The sequence below is a fragment of the Papaver somniferum genome, chromosome 11, assembly GCF_003573695.1.
Source record: "Papaver somniferum cultivar HN1 chromosome 11, ASM357369v1, whole genome shotgun sequence".
Lineage (NCBI taxonomy): Eukaryota > Viridiplantae > Streptophyta > Magnoliopsida > Ranunculales > Papaveraceae > Papaver > Papaver somniferum.
The window spans coordinates 134,452,487-134,474,559 of record NC_039368.1 but is presented as its reverse complement, the minus strand read 5'-3'; the positions used below and the strand labels follow the sequence as shown (position 1 = coordinate 134,474,559).

Below are 22,073 nucleotides of genomic sequence, written 5' to 3'. Positions count from 1 at the left end.
TTTCTATTTGAAAAATATCACAAACTTATGTCATATGAAGTTAACCGTTACTTAATTCCCCGTACGCTAAATCTCGGAGGACAAACTACCCAGCCAATATCGACAATTTTCCATAAATAGTTTTTTATCCTAACAGATGTTCGATTTATATTTATAATCTCTTTCATAGAAGACTGTATTTGAAGATAGTGGTAAGTTCAGATCCTTGAACCATTGTGCAGCTTCAAATAACGCTAATTCCTCAGTCTGCTCTGCTCTTGTAGGCTGTAGCAGTATTAGTTTCTGCTTTCCTTACCATAAACCCATCCGCAGAGTCAGCAAGTATCAAACCAATACCAGTTTTTTTAGTGTCAGTATTAAAAGTTGCATCAAAGTGTAATTTCACCCAATTAGATGGAGGTGCATGAGTCCAATACAGATTATTACGATGGACCTAATAGATTTATTATGAGAATGTTTATGATATGAGATGAGGTCCATCTTATAAGAGGAACATAATGTGAATTTTTAGCTCTCAGATCAGGACTTTTATGTTGGAACACTATAAAACATTTGTGTTTCTAGAGATGCCAAGTTGATCACATAAGGATTTTGAAATGAAATATATTGACCGTACGCGTGATTATCCCGATTCTTTATCGTTTGATGAACTGAGTTGGATGAATCGACATAAAATACCGATTCAGGTAAAAGAACAAATCAAACTGCTCTCTCCATACTGCAATAAAGTAAAAGATGTCTAATAGACTCAATCTGCGGATGACACCAGGGGCATAGGAAGAAAAATATTAAATAAATACACTTTGGATCATCCCAGAATGAATTTTACCTAGATAACCAAGACTTCTTACCCATGGTGCATAGTTCCGGGTCATATATAATTCTGTTGTTGGTGAACAAAAGAGTGATGATTATTATTTAACCAACAATACAAAAATTATATAAGCGCCTAAAGAGCCCTGTACTCGTTTTACACTCTAAAGCTTGTCATTCGAGAGAAAAGAAACTTACTCGTCAGATTAAAACATGTAAAGAAACTTACTCATCAGATTAAACACGCTTAGGCATGACGTTCATGACCCACGATTTGGGAGAGTGAATCCATGCATCCCAATCCTGCATTCATATTAAATATGTTGTGCTACCCCTGAATCAGGAAGCTTAATGATGTTCTTATAGGGGTGGTTTTGAAATATCTATACGATCACGCAGCCACCCTCCAATCTGGGTGAGCTACATCAGTTATACAGAGAAAGAGGCAATCAAGCTCTCCAAAAATTCAGCTCAGACATTCACCCTCAAACTTAAATTGCCCAAGTAGAAACTGGTATGAAAACACCCAAGTACATACCTTCGCGCCACTTACACCCTTTATCTGACATATTTCATCGGGCTGCAAGCTCTTGTTTTCCCTTAATATCTTATTAAGAACAGCCTATAAGATAGGTTAAGATGGGAACATGGAGCTGACATCTTTTTTGAAAATAGGATTTAATGGAAACTCAACCATTGGTGAATCATAAACATTAACTCGCATCGACAATCAAAGCATATTATACAAAATATTTCAAAAATAAATAAATACATAATACATGATCAAATACAACAAAGGAAAAGGAGAAAAACAACTCATATGGATACATCATGTTAAAAAAAACAATACATACCGGATGATTTATGTATCAAAGCAAAGGAGGAAACATAGGTCATCTAGATCAACCACTTACGAATACTTATGAATGATAAAATATAGCAAAGTAAAGAGGGGAAAACTCATATGCCAGTAATCAAGTATAACAAAGTAAAGGGGGGAAAACTCATATGAATCTACTATTTACAAAAACAATACACGCCAGATGATTTACGTATAGCAAAGCGCAGGGGGGGGAATCTCAAGTTACATCTATAAAATAATTCAGTAAACAAAGATTCCTATCCCATCGCTTCTTGAGACATTTTTTCAAGTACACAACCATGCACAAAGGGATTTACAGTACCGTGTCAGGTCAATTTAGGTTATCCCTATTTGAGTAATAATTCCTATAGATTACTACTTTATATACTGATTGTGATATACATGCATACCATGCAAGCGCTTGCATCTTGCTCATCTACTATTGTATGCGTTACTCTATGGATATAGAAAACACACCTCGTTCACCTAACAACCATAACAGCTATTACTGTCCAGGCATCCACTCCTTCAATAATGACTTAACTGGTAGCAACTTTAAGGACTAATATGTGGTGTTAACATTCGGCGGAACAAGATTCACCAAATGCCGACGGAATAAGTTTGTACCTTAAATACATTGTGCACTTGTTGCATGAGCAAGCGTCATTTTTTCATTTGTTTGACGTATCACCATTGCAATAGAAGTTAGGAACCTGATAATCAACTTCCATTACATAAGAGACTACTAAGAATGCCAATAAACATAAAAACTCCAAAATTATACATCAATACGATATGCCTAAAGAATATTACCTCAAAAGTGATTCATGTTGGACAAAAGCGATTGGATTCTACATCCTAAGTAGCTGAGTTGAATATTAATAATCTAAAATAAAATTCACGAAGAGGTACCATGTATTTCAAAACTTAATAATCTCGAAATAAATTGACAACCAAACAAAATTGACAAAGAGGATACCTTGGCGCCTTTGGATGTTGTTGTAAAAATGAAAGAAGAAGAAGAAGAATACAGAGAAGAAAAGAGGCAGCAGAGATTTTAGGTCTCATGCCATTAGAAAGAACTCAGAAGCTCCTTTGTTCTCTACGCATGCTAACAAGTTTGGATGTTATTGTAAAAACCAAATAAGAAGAAGAAAAAAAGCAGCAGGCATGCGTTTCTTTGTGCTGTAAAAATGAAGAAGAACCGGCAAAGGGAAATCGGCAACAAACGTTTCTTGGTGCTGTAAAAACAAAGAAAAATAGGCAGAGGGAAATCGGCTGCAGAAATGAAAATTAGGGTTTTATTTTCGTGCTCACGAATTAGGGTATCGGTTTGGCTTGGCGAGTAGGTTTGGTATCTAAATATTGATCATGTATACCGAAAAGATCTCAAAACTCTTAATTCCTATTGGTCGGGGGCAGAAGCTCTAGAATTCAAGCTTTTGGCCTAACTTTCAATGTGAGGCCAGCAATTTGTACTCAAATTATATATACAATAGCAGTGTTACAAAATACTTTTCAACTCAGTTTCACATATAGTAATATTAGTATCGTACCTAACCTATCTCATCAAAGCTAGAGTTCGCAATGGTTGGGACCGGCCGTCGTAGTTTACCACATCACTCAGGGTGAAGAACTATGCGAGGAAGGTTGTGTGAGACAACCGTTTTTGCATGGTTTTTTCACACGGTTCATCAAGGATTTTTGAAATAATGTATGGTGATCATTCCCCAAAAAAACTCCAGATCAGGGTATACAATTTTGGGGTCATTCAAATGAACGGTCTATTAAGCAAGTTTTTCTTTACGGAGATTATGCAAAGTTGATGAGACCCGATAAACAGTCCAGCACAACAGCAGGATATATCTAAACAAATGACAATGCCATTATGTACTCAAGAAGGCAAAATTACTAAAAAAAAAAACACATGTTCCAGAGATTATATGCACAATCAGAATCTCCACGAAATGAAGTCCACAGATTCTCCGTTATCATGTTTACAGATTCTGCTTCTGTTTAACAATGAAAGGAGTAAGTCATATAAGAATTTTATGTTAGAGATTAGGCTCAGCAACAGGCATTAGTTCCACATGGAATAAGCAGAAACTAACAGACTAATAAATAGTGGAATCTCCTTCATATTACGCCAAGGCCATTTAAGATAAACCATACACACCTACAGCCGAAGGTAATTAAGATGAGACGATATTGGTATTGTGTAGATTGGGTCTGAAATGCGTCAGTTAAATCTAGATCCTTTCAGTGGAATCTCCTTACACATGATGAAGCCTGCTCACAGCTAACCATAATAATGAATTTAAGACCAGGCAAATATACCCCAAAATCTAGAGAGATGAAGAGAAATGAACATAGGACTCACCATAGAATTCTAGAGAAAGAGAAAGTATTGCAGAAAAGTCTTAAATTCCCTTTGTGTCCCTATTTTGGTATTGTCCACTAAATCTAAAAATTCAATCCCCAAAATCAAACTAGTACATATCGTGACACCTACAAGAATGTCATTCCCACTGCCACCTACGAAGATGTTAAACCATATACAAAATGTAGCGCTAGTGGTGATACTTCACCAATCCTTTGTGTCCGTCCTATTACAGATTCAATCCTCGGATAAGCTCTACTCTTAGTTTTCTCCTAAAATCTTACAAATGGTGCACTAACAGTACTCTATATTAGTTGAAAGTTTATCGCTTATACATATGAACGGACGCCTGACCTGGACTCTGATGGATATGTTACTTCAGGAAGAATCTGCAGAGTGACTATGAGACCAATATTCCTTAACGAGCTTCGCAAACAGCGACCCTTCCAAATTCATCAATTTCAAAGGCTCATCATATTCCATTATTTTTCCTGACAAACAAGAAAAACTCATTGGCTTCAGTTTAATGAAAATGCAGACTCACCCCTCTGAAAAAAGAATTGTATCGTCAATAATAATGCTCAAGTAAAAAGCAGTTACAGAACTTACCATCACTGAGAGCAAGCACCATTGTGCAGTCCATCACAGTTGGGATTCTATGAGCCACTGTGATCACAGTGCAAGATGCGAACTCATTCCTTATGGTTTTCTGTAAAATAGAATCAGTTGCATTATCAATTGACGCAGTGGCTTCATCCAGAACTAAGATTCTGCATCTCCTCAACAGTGCACGACCTAAACAGAACAGTTGGCGTTGGCCCATGCTCCAATTGGAGCCATCGTCTGCAACTGTAATATCATCAAATTAATACATCAATGACCAGGACATCTATGACAATGGAACGACATTCATAAACTTAAAAGAGTACCTAATGAATCCAGTCCATCTCCTTTCTCTCGTACTGTTTCTTCAAGCTGGCACTTTCCGAGAACCTTGCAATCAGAAATGAAAAATCATTTGTGAGTACGGTAAAGGATTATCATTTGCTTTTTGTTCAAATGTTTTGTGTCAGCATACCTCCCAAATTTCCAGGTCAGAGTGTTGTGACAAAGGATCCAAATTGTATCTCACAGTACCATTGAAAAGAATAGGATCCTGGGGTATAATTCCTAACTGTGATCTCAGATCATGAAGTCCAATAGTAGAGATGTCAATGCTATCTATGACGACTTTTCCCCCTACTGGCTCTACCAAGCGGAACAGAGCACCTATCATAGTTGTCTTCCCACTGCCGGTCCTGCCAACTATCCCAATCTTTTGTCCTCCTTCAAATATGCAACTGATTCCTTGAAGAACAAGGGGGGTACTGGGGCGATATCTGACCTGCTTGAGACCAATCCATTAATCTTTGAATTGAACACGAAATTAAAAAATGCAAATATTTCACAAAGGTTACCTTTAAATCAACAATCTCAACTCTGCCAACAGAGGGCCAACTAGGTAAGGGTCGCTTTCCTTCAATGACTTTTGGGGCTTCACTGGGAATGTGCAAATATTGATTCAGTCTTTCAACAGAAATTATATGATTTGCTAATGTGCACTGGTACTGGATAGAGTTAACGAGAGAAACGTTCAATGAAAGACCATATGACAATGCCATTCCAACAAATCCTGCAGTGGAGAATCTAGAGATTAATTATCATACAATAAATAAGTAACCAAGCATACGGTGGAACATGCAAAACATAATTAATATACTGTAGAGGTTGTAACTTGTACGAATAGAAAAGATAATACCTACCAGAACTAAATGTTCCCGGAGGAAGCAAAACCATCATAAATGCAGAAGTGGAAAGGATAAAAGCACTCAATGTTTCCAAACGCTGGATCAACCACTCGTTTGCCGAGAAAGTGTGAAAAAATGGACTTGAGTTTTTGTCTATGAGGCCAAGGTTCTCAGCAAAGAACCTGTCTTCTTTTTCAAATGCTCTGATGGTCATTGCCCCTGCAATGGACTCAGCAAGATGGTTTGCTATCATAGATTTAGTTGTTCCATTGATCCGCATGAACTCTTTTGCAGAAGCGAAGTAGTATTTCTATGTGATAAAGCATAATTCACACAGTCAAAAGTAAATCAAAAAAGACGGTTGAAAAATTAACAAGCAAGCCTGGTACAATACCTGTAAGCAGATTGCCAGGAATATCATAGGTATGGAGACAAATAAAACCGGCCAAGTAATAACAGCTAATACAGCAAGATTAGCATAAACACCAATGGCCACCACGGCAGAAAGTGTTAAGCTGAATGGAATATCAAGGTCTAGAATACTCAAGTCAGAAGAGACCTACATCAGAAACATGGCATAAAGTTTAACACATAAAAATTAATAAATAAATAAAATTCTAGTTTTAATGCACTTACCCGACTCAGTATCCTTCCCAATGGTGTGGAGTCATAGAAAGACATCGGCGCGTAAAAAAGAGAGTTCAATAGCTGGAAAAATAAGGACTTCGATGATTGGATACCCAAAGCAACTGCAGCAAGCATTCTAACAACTACAAGAACTATCGTGCTACATCCAATAATTAAGTAGACTAAAATCAGTTGTAGCTTAGTGACTTGAGGATTCTCAACATTCGCAGCCATCCAAGAGTTCTGTAGTACTAGTGCACCCACAAACATGCAGTGAGTCAGAACTACTATAGAGAAGTAGATGAAGCCTTTGCTCTGATTAAGATACTGCAGGTACGGTTTTAGACCCGTATCTCCAGATTCCCTCTCTTCAAGCTTAATCAACTGATGACCAACTGATTTCAACTGTTTCTCACTATAAGTTTTGGAGATTTCTTTTGAAGAGGTTCCATACTTCTGAGATGAGGATTCTTCTGAAAAACTTTCAGAACCAGCTGTATCTTTGTGTGCATTTACCAGTTCAGAAAACTCTTGACAAGAACCCAGCAATACATGGTAGGGAGCAGCACGTAAGATTTTCCCATCTGACATCAGCTGTAAAGGAAACCAAATTATTTCACATTTAAAATTTTAAATTCAAATTTGAAGATGCTCCTAGAAGTGTTCCAACAACATTCAGTGTTTCAATTTTCAGGAAAATGGGTTATCCAAGAGGTCTTGCATCACTTATTTTGTTATCAGAATTGACTATACTAAATAAAGTAATTATAAGGATTAGAAATGCAATCTAACCAAAATAGAATCAAATTCCGGAAGAAAATCGACTTGATGTGTCACAAGTAAGACTGTCTTTGCAGATAGAGCTCCCATTACATACTCCTGCACAACCAAACTAATTGAATAAACTATAGGAAGAGAGAATTTTCAATTAGAAAACGAAGAGAACTATTTTGAGGAAGAATCATGAACTGACATTAAATAGGTTTGTAGCAGTGTGGGCATCAACTGCGCTAAATGGATCATCCAACAAGTATATATCAGCATCTTGATAGAGAGCACGGGCAAGTTGAATGCGCTGCTTCTGACCACCACTCAGATTAACTCCCCTTTCTCCAATTTCAGTCATATCACCAAAAGGAAGCAATTCCAGGTCCTTTAAAAGTGAACACTTCTCCAATGTTTCGTGGTATCTTATTGTGTCCATGTTGCATCCGAAAAGAATATTATCTTGTATACTTCCAGTTTGAATCCATGCCGTCTGTGAAACATATGCAATCTTACCATAGGTTTGAACCTGTGAAGGGGAGAAAGTGAAAAGCATTAGTTGTTTATGAATATTCATAACTAAAGTTAATTCTATAGATAACAATGACACTCTAAGCAACGAAACACCGAAAGGTATTGCTATATAGGAGAACTAACCGTTCCCTCAGTGTTCCAAACTTCTCCAAGAATTGCAGCTAACATGGTTGATTTTCCTGTGCCAACCTCACCACAGATAGCAACCTTCTCACTGGGTTTAACCTCTAGGTTTATACTGCTTAGTGTAGGCTTTAACGGATTCTCTTCCCATGAAAAATTTCCCAATTTGATAGAAATGGCCGGCCTAAGTTGGTCTGTGCTTTTCTTTTGCTTAGAAATCCCAGCCTGTAGCTCCGATGCCGCCAGAAACCTTACGATCCGTGCCAACGCCACTTTTGCTTGAATAACTACACCAATAACCTCAGGGATTATTCGAATAGGTTCCTGAACAAGACGTAAAGTTACCAGAAAAGTGAAGGCATTACTAGCATAAAGCGGAACACCAAGAAAGTAACATGCCCCAAAAGTAGCTGCCGAAACCAATACAGGGGATGACCAAAAGAGAATTCCAATGTAAGCTCTCCGCAACTGCACTGCCGACAACCACTTGAGTTCTTCTTCCCTCAATATTTCAATAACACTCTTGAAATGTGTTTCCCAAGCATACAACTTCAAAATCTTCATGTTCACAAGGGCCTCTGTTATAGCTTTTAGTCTTTTATCCTGTGCAACCATGAGGTTACTCTGGAATTTATGTTGTAGTTTAGCCACGGGAGTATTGCAGATCACAGTTAATATTATTACAACCAATGCCGCAAGTGTAGCAAGCCCCACTGTATGAAAAAGAATGACTATTGCAATGCAAAGTTGGAGAACTGTTGTCCATGTCTGATGAAACCAATAAGGGAACTCACCAATTCTATAAGCGTCTACAGTGACATAATTTGTTATCTCGCCAGCCGAGTGCACCATCCTAGCAGAATTTGAAAGCCTCGATTGCTTTTTATAAATAGCTGCTGAGAGAATTGATCTGATTTTTATCCCTATTAATCTACTACGAAAGTACCACTGCCTTTGCGCCAACGATTCTAAGCATTTAGTGAAGAATAATGACACAACCAATACATACCCCTCATATTTAAAAGCTTTTTTGCCTTCTGCAACCTTAATGAAGGTATTAAGAAGCAGAGGACCAGCAGAGAGAGTGAGTATCTTCAACAATGCGAAAAACCCAGATACTAAAATCTCTTTCCAGTAACACCAAACAATCGTCCATAAAATTGATGGTGGTTCAGATGCATCAGTTTGCTTCCGTGAATTTAGTTGGTCCATAAACAACAAGTAACAAGTCTCTGCTCGGTCTACCTTCCGCAACTGTGGTATATCTGCATCCGTAAGGGTTTTCTCCTTACCACTCTTCATCAACGAATTCAACCACCAAAATGTCATTTTACTAAGAAATCCTGCCTTTGCAAAAGGAGTTTCACTTCCCATATCTGCTTCAAAATGTCTATTAGATCCACCATTCAAAGGTGCATAAAGAAGACTTCTGTCACCAGTTTCAGTTATATATTCTGATTCATTTCCCCTAGAAGTGCATAATGAAAGAAGGACTGCTCCAGGCAGTAAAAGTATGTCTAGAACAATGTTAACCGAAACCATTCTGTCCACCATAAGAACCAACAATGCCGAGAAACAAAGAAGTCCCGCAATCAAGCATGTAACTACAGAACAAAGCCTCGACACCCCTTTCCCAAATTTCTTTCCCCTAAGGCTAACATTTAAACTAAGAATCAACCATGTGAATCCCTGAAACAATGCTACCAACCATTGATGCAAAGGCAAAACACCTGTCGTTTTACTAACTTGAAGAATCCAAATCCCTAAACCCAAGTATACCAATCCAACACAACCATTATACACAGCAGCAACAATCTTCAAAGAAGTACACCCACACAATGCATTATGAACTGTCCTCTCAGCAGATGAAGGCTTCGAAATAACAGTTGACAATAACACAAACAATAGCAGGGCATCTAAACAAATGACAATGCCATTATGTACACAAGAAGAAGGCAGTAGATATTCAAAAAGACCACATGTTGCACCATTATATATACAATCAGAATCTCCACAAAATGAAGTCAAGAGATTCTCCATGACCATCATATTTACAGCTTCTATTTAACAATGAGAGATGTTATATAAGAATTATCACAACTAATAACCAAATACTGAATCCTAGATCAGTCAATCAAATTTACCAAAAGCACAATTCTTAAACAATGGTTTACTAAAAACCCATTAATAAGAAGCCAAAATCATGTGAAGAGAAATGAGAACAAAACCCACCATAAAACCCAGTGGAAGAAGAATGGGAGTCTGATTCTCATACCAATAGATTCTCTAACAAGTGAAATCTTCTCTACTCAGTGGATGGAAAATAAAACGAAAAAACTTAAAAATTAAAAAATTAATTCCAGAGCATGGTTCTTGTGTTTTATGCCCTCTACTTGGTGTCTGCCATTGATTAAGAACTTGGACTGGATAACCAACCGGGTCGGTTGGTTATCAGGTTGAATCGGACAGTTCACCCGGTTACTAGTGAGATTTTTTTCTAAACTCTCTAACACCATGTGTCCCCCCGACTCATTCCGGCTTCTGACTCAAAAATATGCGAGTTAGTGGTTTGGGCTCAAGGACATCTTGTTACCTAATTTAAATGGATCTGAATCATAAGTTAAATCTGAGTCAGATAGCAAGTCAGATCTGTCTTGAAATAAAAAATAAACGATCTGATAGCTGACTAGCGTCGAGTCAGGGGTTGACTCAGATTCGGACGCCGAGTCTGATGCAAACAACCGGTAAAACCTCTGTATAAGAATACTCTGTAAAAGAATAAACGCCACATATGAATAAAAAATTTGGTCACAATTTGAGTATCATTGTAAAATCACCTTTATATAAGGATAACTTTGTATAGTTCAATGTTATTTGAAATAGAAGTTTTGTAGTACCGAAAAGAATAGCCTGTGGATATAGGGCAAACCACACCAACCATATTTTTTACCGGTTCATTGGTTTGACCTTGGGTAAGTTCTTAAAACATGAGGACCTAATCAGTCCGCTTAATATTGACTGAGTCACCGGAACTAAGATAGTAACATAAAAATAATAATAGTAAAAAAAAGGAGAATTATAAGTAATTGAAAAAGGTTATCATTTCTTCTTACATGATAAAAATAGCAAAACAAGAAGACAAGACCAATAACAAACAAAACAAACAGTTGAAAAGGCAAATGCAATTTCAATAGTTGCTTGTCCAGGCTGCAACAAATATAACCAGAAATCATCGAAGACTGAGGAGAGTTCTTCAACAACTAAAGTTGCCAACAATACAAACAAACCGTAGGAGGGAATGCAAACCAACATTATATATATATATATGATAAATCCATCTAGCTGGGTGATTGCACAGACGACATGAGGGTAACAAAAGATTGCACATCACAGAGGAAACGACTCACTTCATAGCGGTCCCAAGTACTCCGACGAGTAAACTAGCTTAAAGGAAGAATGTCGCGCTTCCCCGAAGAAGAGTGATACTAATAGTAGTAATGATAATAAGTTGTTTGTTAATTCCGAAAAAATTCATCTAAGAACATAAGAAACAGCAGTGGAATCATTTACATGAGAAATTAAATGGTATTCACAAAATAAGCAATAGAAAAATAGCAACTAGCCTATGGAGTAGCTTAAGAGATCCTCAATGAATAGCATAAACTACATACACCAAACATATTATTGAGAACGGGCCCAAGGCCTCGCCGAAGAAGTCAAAAATTAGCTTAAGGATTGATTTCAAGATACACTCACGAAAAATGCAAAATGTCATTCCAAATAATACTCCAAGCATTCTAGAGACAAACAATCCATAATAATAGGGAAAACAACCAAATGAGGAACCTATAGTATCTTCAACATAATATTCTTTAAGTGTCCATCAAACCCACTTATGAACATAAATATGATTCTGCACTTATGCTAGATATATGCATTGACTTCCCAACATCAAGGTGTACATCTTGCCGATGGAGTAAAATGGTTCAAAGGTACGATGCTGAGGTATATCAAAACATATAACTGTTAAAGCATTCCTCGGTCAAACTCATAAGTTTTGGTATATCAAGCTTGTTCTCAATTTTAATTAATCAAAACCATGTCTTGATTTATAGGCGATTAAAGTTGGTCTCGGAATACGAATAGAGTATGGTAGTTGAGTATTAGAATTCACCAATCGACCTTGAAGAATTGAAGACTCAAGACGGCGTCAATTGAAGCTTCATCAGCAAAGGTATATGTGAAGACTGACTATCCTATTTACTCATATTATCTACCATTCTATCTTCTGAAACGTGTCGTATAACTTTAGTAATATGGTGAACATTGCAAAGAAGATTGCAAGCTATAAGGAGCAGTCAAGTTATTTTTTAAAGTTCATAAATTATTTTACCAGTTTACGAACTTGAAGTAGATATAAAAACTTAACTTTTAATATCTCAATTAACTCGTATACACGAACTAATTTTCTAAGTTCGCGAACTGGTCGATTTTGAGATGGTACTGGATACTATTTATTTCATCTTATACGAATTTATTTGCTCAGTTCGCGAATTGGTTGATTTTTTATGTTTACTGTACACTTTTTATTTTCAAATATACAAACTGCTTTGCACAGTTCGTGAACTTGTCAATATAAAAAATGACCCAAAGTTACGAGACGAATTTTTAGTTCACTAACTGTTTTGACAGTTGACAAACTGACTTTTCGGTTTCAGAACTACTTAACCATAGCTCTCTGGAAAACCATATGGCGCAATCTGGTTGCATACATATTCTTTGTAATTCAAATCAAACTTCTCACATGCATAATCTATATAGCGAGGTTTCGCTTACTTGGCAGTTCTGGACAAGGAAATAGTTCATGAACTTAGCTTTGTTTGTAAGTTACCAAAGTTGTTCATGAATAAAATTAAATAGAGGACTCCTTGTACATTAGAAACTCAATCCCGAAACTTATGTGTCCAGTTGCCGACTAGAGTCGTCCTCTAAATAATTAAATTTCTTATGGAATCTATATTCTAGATTACCATTTTGCAAGGCTTCACTAAGGGATTCGTGATCCGGTCGGACTATCCTTTACCTAATAGTTCTAATTATCCGGATCTTGTTCTTATTGATCTTTTAATTTTCGAAAATTTTGATCAGGAACTTGATAGATGAAAATCACAAAGTACTCTTCATCTCAAACTTTGTGATTCTACAAAATAGATATCTAAATAAATTCTGGTTAATTTTCTTAGATTTTTCTTTTGGGATGGTAATGATCTAGGCTTCTCTTGAAAAGAGAGAAAGTGTTCAAGATCCTTGAGGTTCGCTGGACATGTTCTATAGCAAACAAATATCCAGACCTTGATTAAAATATATCTAAAAGAAATCAAATATATATGTTTTGCATTAGAGGAAAAACAATCATAAAAGTCTTCACTTAGGTTGAAGCAACTCTGAGGCTTGTAAATGACGTCGGATAGGGGAATTGTGTTGCGTTGGGTCTTGCGAGATCCAAGAGACATAAAAGAGCGCAACTGAAACTGAATTTTTGGTACGTTTGATTCAGTCTCAACTACATTTCAGTCCAACATCTAATAGTAAGCTAGTGTCTGTAGAGGCTTAATATATCGTGGTGCTCAAGTTCTGGACTAGATCTCGTGATTTTTCTTCTTTTTAGTTTTCCTCGTTAACAAATTTCTGGTGTCTTGTGTTATTTTTCTCCGACATTATATTGTTTATCTTTATAATAGAATATCATTAGTAGTAAGTTAAAATAACCTAGATACTTTTTAATCTTATAAGACTATATACAACCTACAAGATTTATTCTTGAGAACTCATATCTTGAAAGAAAGATTATAAGACTTTTTTCTATTGGAATTCGGTTCGTGTTACAGTTCGGGTACATATTAGGTTATTACTCAGATATTGATTTCTAAGATCGTCCAAGTTAAACTTGTCTTCATATTAGGTATCGTATCTTTGCTGTTGAATTGTGTTATTGATTGTGACAAGTTTGTCCATACATGATTCGAAATTAAAAATTGGTGGTGTACTTGGTACCCCCTCTTTTTCAATAACTGAAATTCTTAACCAGCGTAACAGCCCAGGCATTTAAAGATAGACATATAAACCATTGAAGATCCAAAGTGTTAGAGCATTGCTCGGTCAAACTCGCATGCGTTGCTATCTCATACAAAAATATAGAAAATAAAATTTAGCCCAAATATCGAAACATATTAACATGATGTTTTCTCTACTCACTTTCCTTTCTTTCCTTTTTACAAAAAAAAAAAAAGTCTAATGTTAAAATGTTACGATGTATCGGTTCATAATTCCTTGATTCGATTTGAAAAATCATACAAAAATATAGAAAATAAAATTTTAAAATTTCGGGCTGCCTTCGGCCGCAATTTCATATAATAATACTAGCTGTTACCATACGTGTTGTCTGCACAATTTAAAATATTACTCTACAGCTAGACTTGCTCTTAAGCTAGTTAATGACACGTAAATGTTTCTGAGTAATAATAGTCCTCTGGTTACACATAGGCCTGAACCTCTAAAAGATAAAAACATCACCAGTATCATTGGCTCTCTACCACAGGACTGCCATATTATTTTCAGTGATGCTGCTTTTGACAAGAATTCTAATCTTTCTGGTATTGGACTGGTTTGGAATGATATTGCAGGCGCATTTTGTGGATGCAAGCTACAAGCAGGGAATGTGAGAAATGCTGAGGAAGCAGAGAGTCTAGCATTGACTCTATCAATTCCAATAATAACCAATTGTATTGTTATAATAATTCCGTCTTAGAAGACTGTAAAATAATTTCATCTAGTTTTAATTTTGTCAAGTTCGAATTCTTGCGTAGAAATCATATAGAGTTGGCTGATAAAGCAGCTAAATTTAGCAGAAGGTCTAGAACCTCAGGTGAATGGTTGGGTTGTATCCCTGCATTCCTTAATCCTGCTATGTAACTCTTTTTTTTTATCAATACAAGCATTTTTCTAGCCAATTTTTTTTTTTTCCTAAACCTTAATATACAACAAATGATAAGCAGTGTGCAACGTCTTTCATTGTATATAATTTTGAGGCATTTAGGTTATTAATTACGAGATCTGGGTGTACGAAAAAAAAAATTAGCCCCCGAACACAAATTCCTAGTTCGGTCGCTGCCATCAGGAAATACCCATTAACTCAAACTCTTATCGGTTTCTAATGTTCCCCGTTGGGTTCGAATTTTGGGCCCGGACCCAGATCTGATTCACGTCGGTCCGTTTTGATTCCGGGTAATCGGTTATCGCAGCCTTGATTTAAGAACATCTTTGAGATTTTTAAAAAAAAAATAAACTGTACATTTTTTAGTCATAAAGCATTCTGAAATTTTGTCTAATTATAAACTGCATTTACAGCGTTATGGTTTAAGAAATGGATCGTGAAACCTACATGAATGTGAAAACCTTATACAGAAAGTACTGCTACTGGTGATACTTCACCAATCCTTCGTGGTTGTCCTATTATGGATTCCATCCTCACGTCAGCTCTTATACTCTCTTATACTTTTAGTGGCTATTACTTCATGAAGAATCTGCAGAGTGACTATGAGACCAGTATTCCTTAACGAGCTTCGCAAACAAAGATCCTTCCCTATTCGTCAATTTCATAGGCTCATCATATTCCATTATTTTTCCTGACAAAAATGAAAAACACATTAGCTTTAGTTTAATGAAAATGCAGATTCCTCGGGAAACTTTCCGTTTGGTCAATAATAGTGTTGTAGGTTAAAAGGCATTATAAAACTTACCATCATTGAGGGCAAGCACCATTGTGCAGTCCATCACAGTTGGAATTCTGTGAGCCACAGTGATCACAGTGCAGTCTGCAAACTCAACCCTTATGGTTTTCTGTAGAATAGAATCTGTTGCATTGTCAATTGATGCAGTGGCTTCATCCAGCACTAGAATTCGGCATCTCCTCAACAGTGCACGACCTAAACAGAACAGCTGGCGTTGTCCCATGCTCCAATTCGATCCATCGTCAGCAACTGTAATATCAGACTGATACATTAATCACTAGGACTACTAAGACAATGGAACGACAATCAATAACTTGTAAGAGTACCTAATGAATCCAGTCCATCTCCTTTCTCATGCACTGCTTCTTCAAGCTGACACTTTCCGAGAACCTTACGGGCATACATGACAAATCATCCTTGTTAGTACGATGAAGGATCCAAATTGTAATTTGCTTTTGTAATTTAATTGAATTGTATGTCAGTAAAAACTATACCTCCCAAATTTCCTGGTCAGAGTGTTGTGACAGAGGATCCAAATTGTATCTCACAGTACCATTAAAGAGAATAGGATCCTGAGGTATAATTCCTAGCCGTGATCTCAGATCATAAAGTCCAATGGTAGAGATGTCAATGCTATCTATGACGACTTTTCCCCCTACTGGCTCAACCAAACGGAACAGAGCACCTATCATAGTTGTCTTCCCACTACCGGTCCTACCAACAATCCCAATCTTGTGTCCTCCTTCGAATATGCAACTGATTCCTTGAAGAACGAGTGGAGTATTGGGCCGATATCTGATCTGCTTGGGACCAAGCCATCAAATTCATTAATATTTATTACTTTAAACATGACAACGCAAAATATGCAAATATCTCACAAAAATTTACCTTTAAATCAAGAATCTCCACTCTGCCGATAGAGGGCCAACTAGGTAAGGGTCGGTTCACTTCAATAACTTTTGGAGCTTCACTGGGAATGTGCAAATATTGATTCAGTCTTTCAACAGAAATGATATGATTTGCTAACGTGCACTGGTTCTGGATGGAAAAAACGAGGGACATGTTCAAAGAAAGACCATATGACAACGCCATTCCAATAAATCCTGCAGAAAGAGACAAGTTATCATATAAACTTGCAAAACATAATCAATGTAGATGTTCTCACTTGCAATAACAGAAAAGATGACACCTACCTGAACTAAATGTACCCGGAGGAAGCGAAACCATCACAAGTGCTGAAGTGGAAAGGACAATGGCACTTAGTGTTTCCAAACGTTGGATCAACCACTCGTTTGCTGAGAAAGTGTGAAAAAACGGACTTGAATTTTTGTCTATCAAGTCCAGATTCTCAGCAAAGAATCTGTCTTCCTCCTCAAATGCTCTGATTGTCATTGCCCCTGCAATGGATTCGGATAGATGGTTTGCTATCATAGATTTAGTTGTTCCATTGATTCGCATGAACTCTTTTGCAGAAGCGAAGTAGTATTTCTAAGGGACAAAGCATATTCCACAAAGTTAAAAGTATATCAAAAGAGGCAGTTCAGATTTAATAAGCAAGCCTGGAACAATACCTGTAAGCAGATTGCCAGTAGTATCATGGGTATGGAGACAAATAACACTGGCCAAGTAATAACGGCTAATACCGCAAGATTAGCATATGTACCCATGGTTGCAACGACAGAAAGTGTTAAGCTGAATGGAATATCAAGGTCTACAATACTCAAATCAGAAGAGACCTACAGAAGAAACATGGATATAAGGTTTAATAGATAATATCCAGCAACTGATAGCTTCTCGTTAATTCTTGTTTTAATGCTCTTACCCGACTCAGTATCCTTCCCAAAGGTGTGGAGTCAAAGAAAGACATGGGCGCATGAAAAAGAGAGTGCAATAGCTGGTAAAATACAGACTTCGATGATTGAAGACCCATGGCAACTGTAGAAAGCAATCTAATAAGTAAGAGTGCTATCGTGCTGCAGCCAATAATTAAGTAAACTACGATCAGCCGTAATTTAGTGACTTCAGGATTCTGAACATTCGCAGCCATCCAAGAGTTCTGAAGTACTTGTGCACCCACAAACATGAGGTGCGCCAGCATTGCTATAGAGAAGTAGATGAATCCTTTGCTCTGATTCAGATACTGCAGGTATGGTTTTAGACCGGTGTCTCCAGATTCCCTCTCTTCAAGCTTAATCAACTGATGACCAACTGATTTCAACTGCTTCTCACTATAAGATTTAGAGATTTCTTTTAAGGAGATTCCAGAACTCTGGGATAAGGATACTTCTGAAAAACTTTCAGAACCAGCTGTGTCTTTGTGCGCGTTTACAAGTTCAGAAAACTCCGGACAAGAAGCCAGCAACACATGATAAGGAGCAGCACGTAAGATTTGCCCCTCTGACATCAGCTGTAATGGAAACAAAATTGTTTCATGGTTAACTTTGGATATGAAAATGCTCCTAGAAGTTATTAAAAATTCATTATTTCGGTTTTCAGTATTAGAATTGAGTATAACGAATAGAGTAGTCAGAAGGATCAAAAATGCAATCTAACCAAAATAGAATCAAATTTGGGAAGAAAGTCGACTTGATGTGTCACAAGTAAGACTGACTTCGCTGATAGAGCTCCCATTACATACTCCTGCACCATCAAACTAATTGAATAAAGTGTGGAAAAGAGAGAATTTTCAACTAGAAAAAGAGGAGAACTGTTTTGAGGAAGAATCACGAACTGACATTAAATAGGTTTGTAGCTGTGTGAGCATCAACTGCGCTAAATGGATCATCCAAAAGGTATATATCAGCATCCTGATAGAGAGCACGGGCAAGTTGAATGCGCTGTTTCTGACCACCACTCAGATTAACTCCCCTTTCTCCAATTTCAGTCAAATCACCAAAAGGGAGCATTTCTAGGTCCTTTAAAAGTGAACACTTCTCCAGTGTTTCTTGGTATCTTATTCTGTCCATGTTGCATCCGAAAAGAATATTATCTTGTATACTTCCAGATTGAATCCACGCCGTCTGTGACACATATGCAATCTTACCACAAGTTTGAACCTGTGAAGGGGAGAAAATGAAAAGCATTACTTGTTTACGAATATTCATAACTAAGCAACCGAACACCGGAAAGGTATCGCTATATATAAGAACTTACCGTTCCCTCAGTGTTCAAAACTTCTCCAAGAATTGCTGCTAACATGGTTGATTTTCCTGTGCCAACCTCACCACAGATAGCAACCTTCTCACCAGGTTTAACCTCCAGGTCTATACTGCTTAGTGTAGGCTTTAACGGATTCTCTTCCCATGAAAAGTTGCCCAATTTGATAGAAATGGCCGGCCTAAGTTGGTCTGTGCTTTGCTTTTGCTTAGAAATCCCAGACTTTAGCTCCGGTGCCACAAGAAACCTTATGATCCGTGCTAACGCAACTTTTGCTTGAATAACGATACCAATAACCTCAGGGATTGCTCGAATGGGTTCCTGAACAAGACGTAAAGTGGCTAGAAAAGTGAAAGCATTACTAGCATAGAGTGGAATACCAAGAAAGTAACATGCCCCAAAAGTAGCTGCCGAAACCAATACTGGGGAAGACCAAAAGAGAATTCCATTATAAGCCCTCCGCAGCTGCACAGCGGACAACCACTTCAGTTCCTCTTCCCTCAATCTTTTGATAACACTCTTGAAATGTGTCTCCCAAGCATACAACTTCAAAATCTTCATGTTCGCAAGGGCCTCTGATATAGCCTTTAGTCTCTCATCCTGCGCAACCATGAGGTTACTCTGGAATTTATGCTGTAGTTTAGCCACGGGAGTATTGCATAACACAGTTAATACTATTACAACCAATGCTGCAATTGTAGCAAGCCCTACAGCATGAAAAAGAATGACCAGTGCAATGCAAAGTTGGAGACTTGTTGTCCATGTCTGATGAAACCAATAAGGGAATTGACCAATTCTATAAGCGTCTACAGTGACATAGTTTGTTATCTCGCCAGCTGAATGGATCAACTTAGCAGAACTTGACAGCCTCAATTGCTTTTTATAGATAGCTGCTGAGAGAATCGATCTGATTTGGACGCCTATTAAATTACAATGGAAGTACCATTGCCTTTGCGCCAACGACTCTAAGAATTTTGTGAAGAATAATGACACAACCAATACATACCCTTCGTATTTAAAAGCTTGTTTCCCTTCTGCAACCTTGATGAAGGCATTAAGAAGCAGAGGACCAGCAGAGAGAGTGAGTATCTTGAGCAATGCGAAAAATCCAGATACTAGAATCTCTTTCCGATAACATAAAACCAGCGTCCATAAAACTGATGGTGGTTCAGATGCATTAGTTTGCTTCCGTGAATTTAATCGGTCCATAAACAACAAGTAACAACTCTCTGCCCGATCTACCTTCCGCAACTGTGGTATATCTGCATCGTTAAGGGTTTTCTCCTTACCAGTCTTCATCAACGAATTCAACCACCAAAATGTAATTTTACTAAGAAATCCTGCCTTTGCAAAAGGTGTTTCACTTCCCATATCTGCTTCAATATGTCCATTAGATCCACCATTCAAAGGTGCGTAAAGAGAATTGCTATCCCCAGTTTTACTTGCATCTTCCAATTGGTTTCCCCTAGAAGTGCATAACAGAAGCACTGCTCCAGGAAGTAATAGTATGTCTAGAACAATGTTAACTGAAACTTTCTTGTCAATAATAAGGACCAACAACGCCGATAAACAAAGAAGTCCCGCAATCAAGCATGTAACTGCAGAACAAAGCCTCAACATCCCTTTCCCAAATTTCTTTCCCCTTAGGCTAACATTTAAACTTAGAATCAACCATGTGAATCCCTGAAACAATGCTACAAACCATCGATGCAAAGGCAAAACACCCGTCTGTTTACTAACTTGAAGAATCCAAATCCCCAAACCCAAGTACACCAATCCAACACAACCATTATAAACAGCAGAAACAATCTCCCACGAAGTACATCGACGCGAAGCATAATGAACTGTCCTCGCAGACGAGGGCTTCGAAATAACAGTTGACAATAACACAAACAACAGCAGGGCATCTAAGCAAATGACAATGTCATTATGTACACAAGAAGAAGGATATAACAATTCAAAAAACCCACATGTTTCTCCATTGTATGTACAATCAGAAGCTCCACAAAATGAATTCCAGAGATTCTCCATGATTATGTTTACAAATTCTTCTTCTGAGAAAAAAAAAAAAATCAAATCAATCCTAGACCAATCAAATACCCCAAAACACAATTCTTCAATATGATTTAACTAAAAAACCCATTAATAATAATTTTAACATACTGAATTGAGAACAAAAAAAAAATCCTGTGTAAAGAAAGCTATGAAGAGAATTGAGAACAAAAAAAAAAAATCACCATAAAATCCAGAGAAGTTTCTTTACAGAAATGGGAGTCTGAATCACAATCCAGACAAAGAGGTTGACTTACCAGTAAACCCCACACTAGATTCTCATTTTCAGAGAAAAAAACCAAAAAACAATCTCCAAAAATCTCAGCCAATCCATATAAATGTGGTGTTCTTTTAATTAGTAGATAATAATGTCTTGTCTGGTCTGGAAAAGGAGCATGAATCTTGATATTTTGTGCAATGCTCAGTATGCCTTGTCATTGCTCACGTACACAGATAACAAATTGTCACTTATCGGCCCTTTCAGGCCATCTATAGACTCATGACTGAGTTTAAGGGCCTGGTTTGTGGGGCCTATCATGTCTCTGTACGGTTTTTAGAGTGGTTCATAATTGGACCGATGATCTACGGGAGGGCCCGAAGAGAAATAGTCCTTTTTATGACCATTTTTTTGTAAATTGAAACCTAACAAAAATGTTCAATTTGATAAAAGGATTTTGGTAGTGTGTTCTTGATAATATCAAAATATCTCTTCCTTTTAGCCCAATTACTATGACTCCTCATGTATCCTATTCTTTAGAGGTATAATTGGCAACCAAACTTTAATATAACATATTTAAATATCTGTGCCTTAGAATTTTATAAATTATATCTCGTTGGAAAGGTTATAAAAAAATATACGCAACGAGTATAAACAACAATATCAAACTTATAGCTTTTACGAAAAATTCGGAAATATTTATCGTTTTAGGCATAATTTTAGAAAATTATATCTATCTCCATTATGCAAACCACCACAAAGGATATATAATACTTTATGTATCCATATTTTGGTTTATGCATCAACTAATTTTCCGTTGCAACTAATAAAACGATGTACTTTCCACGTTTCAAGAAAAGTGATACTTTCACTTTAGGCACAATTTTCGAAAATTGAATGCATAACACATAGTGCAACCATATTTTGGTTTATGGATCGACTAATTTTCCGTTTTAAAAAAAGTGAT

The 22,073-nt window shown here is 37.0% G+C and overlaps 2 protein-coding genes across 2 annotated transcripts; both read right to left on the bottom strand.

Annotated features, from left to right (window-relative positions):
* Positions 1–4,084: 4,084 nt before the first annotated feature.
* LOC113322402 (ABC transporter C family member 10-like) lies at positions 4,085–10,228 on the bottom strand. Its single transcript, XM_026570483.1, has 11 exons — positions 7,892–10,228; positions 7,443–7,763; positions 7,262–7,348; positions 6,479–7,063; positions 6,237–6,401; positions 5,858–6,152; positions 5,513–5,727; positions 5,134–5,439; positions 4,985–5,048; positions 4,665–4,904; positions 4,085–4,546 (listed from the first exon to the last, which is right to left on the bottom strand). Exons 1-11 carry the CDS (start codon positions 9,938–9,940, stop codon positions 4,434–4,436), a joined length of 4,440 nt encoding a protein of 1,479 aa, XP_026426268.1. The 5' UTR covers positions 9,941–10,228; the 3' UTR covers positions 4,085–4,433.
* A 4,995-nt stretch (positions 10,229–15,223) lies between these two features.
* LOC113322405 (ABC transporter C family member 10-like) lies at positions 15,224–21,310 on the bottom strand. Its single transcript, XM_026570485.1, has 12 exons — positions 21,147–21,310; positions 18,835–20,891; positions 18,417–18,737; positions 18,235–18,321; positions 17,504–18,088; positions 17,253–17,417; positions 16,875–17,169; positions 16,570–16,784; positions 16,176–16,481; positions 16,008–16,071; positions 15,691–15,930; positions 15,224–15,576 (listed from the first exon to the last, which is right to left on the bottom strand). Exons 2-12 carry the CDS (start codon positions 20,866–20,868, stop codon positions 15,464–15,466), a joined length of 4,425 nt encoding a protein of 1,474 aa, XP_026426270.1. The 5' UTR covers positions 20,869–20,891; positions 21,147–21,310; the 3' UTR covers positions 15,224–15,463.
* Positions 21,311–22,073: the final 763 nt, after the last annotated feature.

Coding starts and splice junctions, on each gene's coding strand:
- LOC113322402 (XM_026570483.1), bottom strand. CDS start 9,940: ATGATGGTCATGGAGAATCTCTTGACTTCATTTTGTGGAGATTCTGAT. Junction 6,402..6,478: donor TGGGAAGGATACTGAGTCGG/GTAAGTGCATTA, acceptor TTTCTGATGTAG/GTCTCTTCTGACTTGAGTAT. Junction 4,547..4,664: donor GGTGCTTGCTCTCAGTGATG/GTAAGTTCTGTA, acceptor CTTGTTTGTCAG/GAAAAATAATGGAATATGAT.
- LOC113322405 (XM_026570485.1), bottom strand. CDS start 20,868: ATGGAGAATCTCTGGAATTCATTTTGTGGAGCTTCTGATTGTACATAC. Junction 16,785..16,874: donor TCCGGGTACATTTAGTTCAG/GTAGGTGTCATC, acceptor CTCTTTCTGCAG/GATTTATTGGAATGGCGTTG. Junction 15,577..15,690: donor GGTGCTTGCCCTCAATGATG/GTAAGTTTTATA, acceptor CATTTTTGTCAG/GAAAAATAATGGAATATGAT.